Source organism: Myotis lucifugus, unplaced genomic scaffold, assembly GCF_000147115.1.
Source record: "Myotis lucifugus unplaced genomic scaffold, Myoluc2.0 scaffold_700, whole genome shotgun sequence".
Lineage (NCBI taxonomy): Eukaryota > Metazoa > Chordata > Mammalia > Chiroptera > Vespertilionidae > Myotis > Myotis lucifugus.
In genome coordinates, this window is record NW_005871748.1 from 250,463 (window position 1) to 262,947 (window position 12,485).

General features: G+C 59.0%; 1 protein-coding gene across 1 annotated transcript in view; it reads right to left on the minus strand.

Annotated features, from left to right (window-relative positions):
* Window positions 1-10,850, minus strand: part of IL21R (interleukin 21 receptor) — a 13,272-nt gene extending 2,422 nt beyond the window's left edge. The window contains exons 1-6 of the mRNA XM_023746580.1: window positions 10,796-10,850; window positions 8,842-8,944; window positions 5,919-6,264; window positions 2,344-2,521; window positions 1,826-1,925; window positions 492-573 (exon numbers count right to left, since the gene is read on the minus strand). Of these exons, the coding sequence (XP_023602348.1) occupies window positions 492-573; window positions 1,826-1,925; window positions 2,344-2,521; window positions 5,919-6,264; window positions 8,842-8,944; window positions 10,796-10,844 (858 nt within the window). The 5' untranslated portion in view covers window positions 10,845-10,850. The remainder of the gene's footprint in view (window positions 1-491; window positions 574-1,825; window positions 1,926-2,343; window positions 2,522-5,918; window positions 6,265-8,841; window positions 8,945-10,795) is intronic.
* Window positions 10,851-12,485: the final 1,635 nt, after the last annotated feature.

The window sequence follows — 12,485 nt, forward strand, 5'->3', positions numbered from 1 at the left end:
GTAGATAGTATTTAAGCCATGGGCTCGATGATATCGCCAACGGAGTGAGCTGGTACGAGAAGAGGAGGACCAGGTACTGACTGCCCAACATTGATAGATTGAGCAGATGAGGAGGATCAGCATAGGATACGGAAATAGGCAGTCAGTGAAGTAGGAGGAATACCAGACCGCAGTGACCTGAAACAATTCCCAAATGACAGTTATTTTTATTATTGTTAATGCTCACCAGGGATAATTTGACATTGATTCTTAGGGAGAGTAGAAGTGAGACTGAAATACAGAGAGAACCAGGTATGTCTGAGACACGCACTGCTTGGGTCCTGCTGCTTGACTGGGAGATGGAGGCTGGGGCTGCAGCGACAACTCGGCATGGAACTTAGCTGGGACTGGGGCTGGGGCTGGGCTGGGACTGGGGCTGGGGCTGGGCTGGGACTGGAGGGGGCTCTGGAGAGGGTAAGAGGTGTCAAGGGCTGGTCGGGTGGGGCTCTCACCTTGAAGTTCCCGCTGTGGCTCACATACAGGTGCTGGAAGAATGGCTCGGGGCTGGGCACCTGCACCCACACCTTCCACAGCCTGGGAGGGCAGAGAGAAGGTCAGCCCCCCGATCTCACGGAGGGCAGCCCGGCCTCCCCCTCAGATGCTCCCCAACTTTGTCCTACAGGAGTCTCAGCGCCTCCCAAGACACACCCAAGTGCCTCCTTTCCACCCTGTCCCTGCCCACCCCCCTCCCGCCTGCCCTGAGCCACAATGTCCACATCTGTAAACTGAGGCAGCAAGTCGCCCACGGCTCCTGAAGGCACGAGGGCTCCGCCGCCCATTGTGTGCTTGGTGAGCGCTGCCCCTCTGAGCCCCGGCTCCTCCTCTAGGACCAGGTGGCCAAAGGGCCAGCTCCTCGGGGCTGTGGGGGATTCGGGGCGCACCCGGCATCCGGCACCAGGAGCGCCCTGAGCCACGGCGCCGCCTCCGGCTCTGGCTCGGTCTCCAGACCGAGAGGACCAGGACGCGCTGCCCCCGTGCGAGGCCCCACCATAGCCGGCCGCGCTCGGAGGCCCGGGAGCCCATGCTGGGCGTGCCGTCAGCAGCACCTTCCTCTCAGGGACCACGCTCAGCAGAAACCAACACGTAACAAATAAAAGCAAAACCCCGGATTGAGGCAGAGGGGGTGGGGGGTCACCCCACCGGGCAGTCCCTCGTGCCCCCAGGTCAGAGCTTAGAATTCCCTGACACAATCACAGCTGAGGCCACTGTTCAGAGCACAGGGTTCAGCCCGGCCGGTGGCTCAGTGATTAGAGCGTCGGCCCACACATCAAAGGGGCAATTTCTAGTCAAGGCCACATACCTGGGCAGGTTCGATCCCCAGCCCCAGTTGGGGCATGTGTAGAAAGCAACCAATGGATGTGCCTCTCTCACATGGATGTTTCTCTCTCTCTCTCCCTCCCTCCCAGCCTCCCTCCCTTCCACTCTCTAAAAATTCAATGGAAAAAAGGATCCTCAGGTGAGGATTCACCAAAAAAACAAAGAAAAAAAGCACAGGGCTCAAGGTCCTCCTTTGTTTCACAGCCGTGTGAATTGGGCAGGGTCCCTGCCGACTCCGGGCCTCAGTGTCCAGATTTGTCCAATGGAGGTCACTGTCTGCATCCAGCTCACGGGGCGGCTGTGAGGGCTGAGTGAGCGCCCAGCACGTAGGAAACCGGGAGCTGGTCATTGTCACCACCCCTGTCATGGCCACCGTCTCCATGACGGGTGTGCCCCAGCCCGGGTGAGTCACAGAGGGGCTGTGGCCCAGGCTGACCCCATCCCCCCCTCCCTGAGCCCCTGGCCTCACCTCCAAGGCAGGCGGATCTTCAGACCTAAGTAGACAAGGATGGGGAGCGTGAAGACCAGGAAGAGATAGAGCAGGTCCGTGTGCCAGCCTGCCGTGAGCTCTGGGAAGAAGCACATAGTGGGTCACATGGAACCCACCTGTACAGAGGCGCGTGGCGGGGGGCGGTGGGCAGGGTCTGGGTGGAGGGGAAGGGGCTGGAAAGGCTTCGGTGCCTTGAAGTGAGACGGGTGGGGTTCAAATCCCCCTCCCACTCCCACCCTGCGTAAGTGACTTTATCAGTTTTCTCATCTACAAAATGGGGCTCAGGACGCTTCACAGACTGATAGGGAGACGCACAGCCTGGCAGGAGAGGCCCCTGGCACCCCGCGCAGGGCCTGCAAGCAGGGGCTCCCGACTGTCAAAGGGCTACTCCTGGGATAGGGCTCAGCTGAGTGGATACCTTGCACCACGCTGGACATCTCAGGGCTCAGGACAAGGCTTGGCACCAAGAGTGGGTGTCCGCCCAGCTTCACACCTACCTTCTGGCTGGGTGCGAAAGAGCACCGGGTCACTCCACTCGCTCCAGGGCCCCTGGAAGGAGGAGCCGGGCTGCGGCCCCGCCCGCACCTGCAGCTCGTAGCTGGCGCCTGGGTGGAACTCCAAGGGCAGGAGGGAGACACTCCTGACGTCCACTGAGATCAGCTTCCTCCCCGGACTCTGCCAGCACGGGGGAAGGACGCGCTGTGAGGGCGAGCAGGCGGCCCTGCCTTCACCGCCCCCCGCCAGCAGAACCACCCCCCCAGCCCTCTCCTGGGGTCTGCACTCCCTGCCCGAGAGCCAGGCCCCAGCTGGAGTTCTGGCCGCTTCAGTGTGGGCAGCACAGAGCCATGGGCACGTCTCGGCCTTGCCCAGGTCACGATGCTTTGTTCATGGCTCTCTGATCCCACAGCAGGGGACCCTCCTGCTGGGACTGGGGCTGTCCCAGGAGCAGCGGCCACTCCTGGCAGTGCTTAACGGGCAGCGTTCCAGACAGCGGGCATCTCCACAGCGGGCATCTCCACAGCGGGCATTTGGAAGGCTCCCACCACAGGCCTCTTAGCCGTGGAAACCTCAGGAGTCTTCCCCGGGGACAGACTAAACCATGAAAACCTTCAACTGGGGACATTCTAAAGGGTAGAGAACGCTGGAGCCCTTCTAACAGCGGCCATCTGGAACCCTCTTACACCTAGACAAAGGACACCACTGGGCCTTCAGCTTAGAAACAATGTCCTTCTGACCCCGGACCTTTTGGTTATGGAAGCTTCCGGAACTCCTCAACTGCGGCCGGCCGTCCTAAGCGAAGGGGGACGGTTCCAAACCCCCAATTCTGAAACAACTACTGTCGCTAGACGTGAGGCGGGACCTGCAGAGGTGCCAGCCCCTTCCTCTGGCAGCTGGTAGACAGGACCCGGGAACGGGAAGGAAACAGGTTTAAGGGGTCTCCTACCCCAGGGAGAAGGGAAGAGGGCAGCATGAGAGCGTGTAAGGGGGGCTCCATCCTGGGTGTGTCCTGGGTTTCCATTCTTGGCTGTGAATGACCAGCTCACCGGTCTCCCGGGCACTCCCCTCCCCCACGCAGATGCGCTGCACTCCTCCCCCCCCCGCCCGCCCCGAGACCCCCCCCCCCCCGGCTTCCAACACATTTCCTGGGAGTTCACATGGGCTAAGGGGGTTTCCGCCTTTCTTTTCCCGAAATCAAATTGGAGTTTGCCCCTTGAGCACGTTCGAGGGTTAATTTGATTTCTGGGGGAATGTTATAATGTTCCGAGAAAGGTCACGGTCACGTTGAAAAGGAGGAGACAGCTTGACTTAAAGAAAAAAAGCCAGAAAAGATAAAAATGGGTGAGATTTGTATCAGCTGGGACATGCCCTGGTGGCCCCATCCCTTTCTGTGACCAGGATGAGTGGCCCCGGGTGGCTGGGTGAAGCTTCCCCTGTCTCCGGGCCTCAGTTTACTCATCTGAGCAGGTGTGGGCACTAAACTATAAAGAGCCCTCCCAGTGCACAGGGGCCGGGCAGGAATGCAGACCAGGGTGGCCAGGAAGGAAAGACCCGGAAAGCCCAGATTATTGTAGGAAATCGCTCAAATGTTAAAGTTAGCTGCTGATCCAGGCCTTTCTAAGCTCCCTGATGGCCACACCCACAGGTTCTCTAGTTCTGCTGTCAGTGAGGGCGTCAGTGAGCCCCATCGGCCCTGAGAAGGCAGAGGACGCTGACCAGTGAGGGGCTGATGACTCTGCTCTGCAGAACTCGGCTGTAATGAGTGTCCTGCTGTGGCGGGAAGCTACCAGCTGAGTGGCCGTGAGTGTGACCGCCCGCACCTCACAGGCACCTCCCGGAAAGGGTAAGCGCGGCGATCTGGACCACACACGCGGCCCCGGGGGGGCCCCTCCCAAATCTGCTTTCAACCTGAGCAGGACACACCACAGTGCATGCCTTCGTGTCCTCTCTTGGAAGAGGGAATCGGTTCCTATCACACAGAGTGAACATTCATGGACCAAGCTGAGTAGAGAAGGAGGGAGCGTCAGGGGAGCCAGTGGCAAGTTGCTCCTGTCAGAGGGATGCGGGGCCTGCGCCCACACCCGCCTTCTCCGAGCTGCTTGCCACCCCCTCTCTGGGATCTCAGCTCCTTGGGGCAGAGGGTTAGTTCTCCGGGGTCCGTGCTGTGCCTGCACCTCCGAGGACAGAGTCCGGCACACAGTAGGCCCTCACAAAGTGCCTGTTAAATCCAGGTGTTCCAAAAGGAGCTCTGAAGCCGACTCCGCCCGCGGCCTGAGGTGCGAGAAGGCGCACATTCACGCCGTGCTGAGCGCTTTGTGCTTTGTGCTCTCTCAGCCACGGGCCCCTCTGAACTGGAATAGTCCCTAAGCCCTCCTCTCTCCTCCCAGGCCGGCGGGGCCTGATTGGCTGGTAAGGACAAATTCACAGGGGAACTCAACTCGGGAGATGCTGACGCAGCCCAGGGCCCAGGAGGACCAAGGGGCCGGGGAAGGCTGCCCAGGGACAGGACACTGCCTCCTCCACCGCTGAGCACAGGCCTGGCCTCAGACCCTGGCAGGAGCGGGGAGGGAGGGCCGGAGAAATGCCAGGTGGAGGGGCAGCCCTGCCCTGTGCCCTCCTCTGCCTGCCCAGCTCTCAGGGAGATAGGAGGGCACCCCTGCTCGGTAAACCACCACCCTGGATCTAAATGGCTGAGTGAGTGTGCATGTGTGTGCATGCGTGTGCATAAACATGAGAATGTGGGCATCTATGTCCGTGCTGTCTAGGCCAGGGGTTGAGGGTGTTTATGAGTGTTCGTGTGTCCATGTGTGTCCGTGTGTGTCCATGTGTGTGTGCGTGCACATGTGAAAGTCTGGGTGTGTCCGTGTGTGTGTGTGTGTGTGTATGTGTGTATGTGTGTGTGCATGTGAAAGTCTGGGTGTGCCTAGGTATGTGTGTGTCCGTGTGTGTGTGTGTGTCCTCGTGTATGTGTGTGTGTGTGTGTGTGTGTGCACGCGTGTGAAAGTCTGGGTGTGCCTAGGTGTGTGTGAAGTTTGAGCACATGCTCTGTGGTGTGACATCCACTCAGCAAAGTGGTGCAGACCTGGACCCCAGAGTTCGAATGACAGACACCTGCGTGTCCCCTGCCCCTCCACTGGGGCCCGGAGGCAGACACTGCCAAACCCCAGGCCTGCGCCTTCCCGAGGGCGGATTCTCTTGGCGGTTCGTTTTTGCATGACTCTGGGGACAGGCCTCTCACTTCCTACCTGGACACCCCACTTTGCGCTCACATCACACTAAAAGCTGCCTCCGGCCCCTTCCCTGCCCCACCCTGGCTCTGGACCCACAAAGACAACTGCTTCCACCAGCCAGGGCCCTCTGTCCCTGGGCCTCCTCCCTGCCTCCCGGAGCTAATGATGGGAGGAAACTTGGGGAGGTTTTCTCTAGTGACTCAGTGTCCCCAACTTGCCTCAGACTGGGAGAGAGTCCCAGAGGTCAGAGTTTAAGGGGCTCTCGTTCTATAGTGCAAGGTCACGGGGCTGAACAGAACTGCAGCCCCAGGTCCCGGTCTCAGAGCTCCTTCACCCCCTGCGGCCTGTCTCTGGTTCAGGCCAGGCCCCGCTGCCACCCCACACCTGGCAAACGCCGCATCTACAGGGCCGACCTCCAACGAGAGGCAGGGGGAGCTGGCCCGGGGAGCGTGGGGCCCAACCTCGCCTGGGTTCTCCTCCAAGTACTCACGGCTCTCGGCCAGGACAAAGCTGCCACACTCCTGGGAGCGGTTGCCAGGCTGGTCTGTCATGTTGACACTGAAAATGTCGTCGGCCATGAAGCGGAACACATCCATGTGGCACGTGTATTTTGCGTGAGTGGCATTGTGCGTGGACCGGTGGAGGCTGCAAGAGGTGACCTCATCCTCCAGTTCTCCGTAGGGGTCTTGCCTTCGAGGACAGAGCAGCCAGTCACGGCTAGTGGCCGGCGGGGCTCAGTGCACGGAAGGGGCAGGAGGTGGGGCTGGAGCTCACCTAGTCCCGTGGTCGGCAAACTGCGGCTCGCAAGCCACAGGCGGCTCTTTGGCCCCTGGAGTGTGGCTCTTCCTAAGCCTTAGGAGTACCCTAATTAATAACAATGTACCTACCTATATAGTTTAAGTTTAAAAAATTTGGCTCTCAAAAGAAATTTCAATCATTGTACTGTTGATATTTGGCTCTGTTGGCTAATGAGTTTGCTGACCACTGGCCTAGTCCAACCAGCCTTTCCCCAGGGAAGGTTTACCCTCCCCTGGAGCAGCCCTGGTGGGTTGGTCCAGGCTCCGGGTTTGCACACCTTTAAGCGACCAGACTCACTCCATCACTCAGAGCAGCAGCTCTCAACTGCAGAAATCGGGCCACTCTTGCCTGAATGCATTCTAACTCTGACCCTGTCCACTCCATCTCCTGGATCACTGTCCCACAGGAAGGGCGCTAAGCATTTCCAGCCTCCTTCCCACTCTCCTTCCATCCAAAATCCACCGAACACCGAAGCAAGAGCCACTCGAAGCTCCGTCCTGCTCTGGTGAACTTCCAGGGAGGTAGTTAATATGGGGTTGGGGGAAATGTGCTGGCTTTTTAACTCCCACTGGGCAGAAACAATGGGTTTTGAAGGATGCATAGAAGTTCACGAGCTATTCCCCGCGCCCCCCCCAGCCCCCGCTACCTACAAATTCAGGCTCAGAACATGACCACCCTCCAGGGCCAGTATGGACGTGTGGGTTCAGAGCTCTGCTAAATGTTGGCTGGAATAGAAACGTCTCCTGAATCAATGCTCTCCAAGCCTCCAGCCTGGACACTGTGATGGCTGCCTGGTGGGGTCCTCGCCTTGCCCGCCCTCCCAGCGATCTCTTTCCCTTGCACAGCAGCCAGGGGGCCTTTAAAAACTCCTGTCACTCCCCTGCCTAGCACTCTGCGGTGGCTTCTCACCGCCCACACCACAGAGCCCCGCCCTGCCACCCTCTCGCCTCCTGTACTTGCTGTTCCCCTCCACCTGGCTCCACCCCCTCTGGCCACACCGACCTCCTCACCATGCCTGCAGCTCTCCAGCTCTCCCGCCTGAGCCCTTTGCACATGCAGTGCCCTCTGCCTGGACGGCCCTTCCCCAGCTCACCCGCTGCCTCCTCCTCACCCACAGAGGCTGCCCTGACCCCTTGGTCCTCCCCCACGTCACTTGCTCTCTACCAGGGGGTCCAGCTTCCTGTTCTTGACAGCACTCATTGTACTCAGAAAGCATCCTGCTGGCTGCGTGTGTGTGTGTGTGTGTGTGTGTGTGTGTGTGTGTGTGTGTCACCAGCCACTCCCACTGCGTGTGTCAGCTCCAGGACACCTGGGACCGCACGACTGGGCCTCTGCTGAGTCACCAGTGCCTGCACGTGTCAGGCAGGAGCTTAATCAAAGTGCCCGTGTGAATGGATGAATGAGTGGGTGATGGCAAAGTCTCTCCTTGACCTCACGCTACGCAGGCTCCTCTGAACTCTCCTCACCGTGGCCCTGACTTTTGGGTTTCCGTGTCTGTCTCTGCATCGTCTACTTTGAGCAAGACTCCTGCTAAGTCGGTCCAGCCAGAAGCCCCACCCTCGATGCCAAAGTGGGTTCCTCCTCCTCCACCAGCCCCCGGTGGAGTCTGGGCCCCCTGGGCGGCCTCAGCAGGAGCCCTGTTAGGTCGGCTTAGCCCGGAGCCCTCTGACCCCTGGTGTTCCCGCCTCGTGGTTTCCATGCGCTGACCCACCCTGCTCCTTGGCTATAAACCCAGCTTTTCCTTGTTGTGTTCCGAGTTGAGCCCAATCAGCAAAATCCTGTGCAATGGCCCTAGCCTGTCACGATGGTCTTTAATAAAGTCCGCCCTACCGTTCTTGAACAAGTGTCATGCATGATTTTTTTTCTTAACAATATGGACTTATAAGGACCCGTGGAGTTTGGAGTCAGGCTGCCTGTGTTTGAAACCAGGTCCGCCATTCGCTGGCTGTGTGACCTCGGGCAAGTTGCATAACCTCTCTGAACCTCAGTGCCCTCACTTGTAAAATGAGAGTCATAATTGTGAGGACCGGAGGCGGTCATTCATGTGAAGCACGTGGCGGGCTGCCTGGCATGTACTAAGTGCTCAAAAACATCGTGTGGGAGTCCCGTCACCTCGGCGTCTCAAAACCATAGTCAGGCCTGCGTGAGTGACAGAGAATGGCCTTAGAGCTGGACAGAGCTGCCCTACGCCTCTCAGTCATTCTCTGCACAAGTCCCATGAGCCCTGGGTGGTCGTCTGCAAGATGGGCGCAGTGACTCCCATCTCACAGTCTTTCTTGGGGTGAAACCAAATGCTGTGGGTGAAGTTGCTGAGTGAGCCCCCAGGAAGCGGCAGCTCTTGTTTTTATTGCTAAACTACCTATCTGGCACACAGTAGGTCCAACTCAGCTCATGGTCTCCTGTGGTCCTGTGCTGGGACCAGGCCCCCCTGAGGAGCACTCCGAGGGCCGGGGAGGCCCAGCCACTTACCAGGTGAGGGTGAGCACGCTGGGGTGGGGGGTCCACGTCTCCAGGAAGCAGGTGACCGTCCGGAAGTAATCGGTGTAGCAGACAAGGTCTGAGCAACCCCAGGCTGCAGGGCGAGGGAGAGAGAGGCCTTGGTAGGGGTTGGGAGGGGCTGCAGAGCTCCCCGCTCCCTCAGCCTGTCCAGGGCTGGAGGATGAGTGGAGGCGGGTCCCAGGGCCAGGATGAATACGCGAGTCAGGGGCCACCAAGATGTGGGACTGAGGCAAGGAGGTCCTTGTCCCCTAAGATTCCTTGTCTGAGCCCCCAAAGTTTCAAGGCCAGCGACGGGGACAAGACACTCCTAATGAGACAGAATTAACTAAGTGGGTCATAATCTAAATTTTGTTCCGTATTTAACAAAATAAACGTAATAAGTTTTAGTTTTGTTTTATCAGATCAAGTGCCAGTGCTGCTCTTCCCCCCTCCCTCCCACCATTTACCAGAAGTGTGTTCCCCTGTTTAAATAGCTTCATCGTCAATGGCTTTTCCTTACTTTTCTGTGACCAATGGGGACCCAGGTCAGAAGCTGGGCTCCGAGCCGGGAGCACCGCTCTGGAAAGTCCTGGCGTCCACCCTCCACACATGGGCAGGCAATGCTAGTGGACAGGACACTCCCTGGGTGTGGCCTCAGAGCCCTCCCGCGGGCCGGGCTGGGAAATGACTCCCGCTCTAGGCTCCCCTCTGGGAGGAGGCAGGCCTGTCCCGGGCACTTGTGGAGAATGAGCACTGCTTTGGGAGGGAGGTGACATCAGGGACCAGAGGGAGTAAAAACCCAGCCACCTGGTTGGCCCTGCCCCTGGGCCGACAGCCTCGGGGCTGTCCCTGGCCTGCGGTTACCAAAGCGTGGACACGTGCCTCAGGCCACTGGGGCCACTACCTGTAATGGGGGACATGGTCCCTGGAGGGTGTGGAGGTGAGCATGTGCTGTCTGTCACACGTGCAGCCCGTGCTCCAGGAAAGCAGCCAAGCCAGGTGACCACGGGAATCAGCACACCTGCGGCCTGACCCCAAGGCTGCCGCCGCCCGTCGTGTGGCCGTGACCTGTGTCTGACCCTCTCGGAGCCAGTTTTCTCAACTGAGAACTGGGCGGTGCTCGGCATGGGCCTGGTGGGCGGTCAGGAGCATGGGCTGAGATGGCGCTCGGCACCATGCAGAGCGGGGCTCGCTACTGGTGCCCACAGGTGCGGTGCTATGGCAGGTACCCCGAAGGCCTGTGAGAGCCAGGGCAGAGTGGGCCTTGCTCAGGACAGGAGCCTGACACCTGTTTGCTGAAGGAGCTATTCGAGGCTCTGGGTCTTTAAGGAAAAACCAGAGAGAAATGCTGATGGTCAGTGAGTGGCTGAAGGCCCCCTGCCCCCGTCCAGCCCCACTGGAGCCTGCGGCTGCATCGCCCCTCCTCTGGGAAGGCCTCCTGCATCTCTCAGCCCTGGCCGTGCCCCGTGTCTAACGCCTGGCCTTCCCCAGCTCCGTGTCTGACATCCCCTCCCTCCAGCTGCAGCTTCTCCAGAACCTTTAAGGTTCTGGCTACTTTGGTCCTCACCCCCTCTTCCTCACTGGGAGCATCAGTGCCTGAAGGCAGCCTGGGGATGGTTGAAGAACTTCCCCTAGGAGATGAGGTGGGACCAGAGGCAGGACTTCCTCACGGAGGGAGGGGGGAGTTTGACGCCCTGCCACGGCAGGGCCACGGGAATGCAGGGTGCGGTCTCCCAGGGCCTCAAAGACCAAGCTAGGGCCGGGCTGCTTGGACCTGCCCGAACCTGGCTAATGAGGCGCTCCGGGTGGATGAATTCTGGTTCGTGGAGAGCCGGCGGCTCCCCCTGTGTCCGCCTCCAGTGGACAGGTGCCAGGGACTTGGACCCAGACCCAGAGCCCGCAGGCCCGCCTGCCCGCCCGCTGCAGAGGTGGGCCAGCTACTCACCGCCCTGGAGCAGCAGCAGGAGCAGAGGGGCGGCCCAGCCACGCGGCATGCTGACTCCGGGCCTGCAAGAGACGCACAGCAGACGGTGGGCCCCGGCCTGGGGATCAGGGGACCCTGGACAGCCTCCCTCTGGTCCCCATCCCTCCCTTGGGAGACTTGCCTCAGATTCCTGAATGTGTCTCAGAAAAACAAGATTTTGAGGAGCCCGAGGACACTCCCAAGAATCCCTGCCCCTTGGAAACAGCCCCCCCGTGGGTCCCCCTCCCTCTTCTCCCACCTTCTTCCTGTCCCCCATACACAGTCACAAGTGATAGGTGAGTTCAAAGAGGGAGGGGCTCGCTGCTCTCCCCCACACACTCAGTCTACACTGTGTGTGGGGTTACATGTGGGCATTTATGCAGCTGAGGAGGAAGGAGTGGGGAGGGGACGCGGGTTTGGAAAGTGATATTCAATGAGCAGCAATCTTGAGTGCCCCCTCCCGTAAGACACTCGTGTTGACGTGAGCCTTGTAAACTGTCTCCTCACTAAACAACGAATCTAAGATTCACCCACAAAGGAGACCCCGACTGGGTCCCGAAGATAAGGTTCGTCCCATGAGCCTTTACTCAATCCAAAGCCCAGGCTGCCCAAGATGCAGCGCCTGGAAACCCAGACCCCGCCAACCAAAGGGGACCTGGGCACCCCGGTCTAGGTGAGATGGAGAAGAGACCTTTGTGGGGAACAGCAGCCCACCCAGGAGGAGTGGACTCTGGTGCCCTTGGCAGAGGAACAACCCACCAGGCTGGCAGTGCCAGCCTTGCCCATTGCATCCCCAGTTCTGTGTCTGCTTGGGGAGGTGCCAGCCAGAGGCCAGTGGGCCCGCCTGCCAGGCCAGGATCCCCACCCAGACCTCCCCCACGGACAGGGGAATGGCTGGAACTGGAGCCTACAGGGATGATCCATGCAGGGAGCAAGTCACACACCTGGCTTCTTCCAGACCAGCCCCGAGCCCACAGCGGGACACCCCCCCACACACCGGGGTTCCCAAGATCCTACTCCGGCCCCATCAAAAGCTCGCTCTGAGCTCCCTTCCAAGTCCCAAGTAGTCAGCCTCGAAGGGCACGGAGAGGGTCAGATTACCAGCTGTGTGGCTCTGGGCCAGTCACTTGCCCTCTCTGAGCCTTGCAGGAAACAGTAAAGCCCACTTCCAGGATTCTTGTGAGAATTCAGAGTGATTTGCATGCCCCTGACACCCAAACACTCAATAATAAAGAGCCCTGATTGATACAGAATTTAGAGCTTCAGAAATGAAGGCATTCAAGAAGGACCTAGCCAAGAGCTCCCCAAATGTCTCACTTTCAAAATGTTGGCCATATTTGCAGATCATTTGTTTATTTAATGTTTTCTATAAATGAAGTTACTTACAAAATTAATTCCAACCTCATCTTAAGCAATAATCTCCATAGTTGTGCAATTTTCCCAACACACGTTAAAATGAATAACGTTGCTATTAAAATACGATAGCCCGGCGGTGTAGCTCAGTGGTTGAGCGCCGGACCATGCACCAGGAGGTAGCTGGTTCAATTCCTGGTCAGGACACATGCCCAGGTTTCAGACTTGATCCCCAGTAGGGGGCGTGCAGGAGGCAGCTGGTTGATGTTTCTCTCTCATCGATGTTTCTATCTCTCTCTTCCTATCCCTTCCTCTCCGC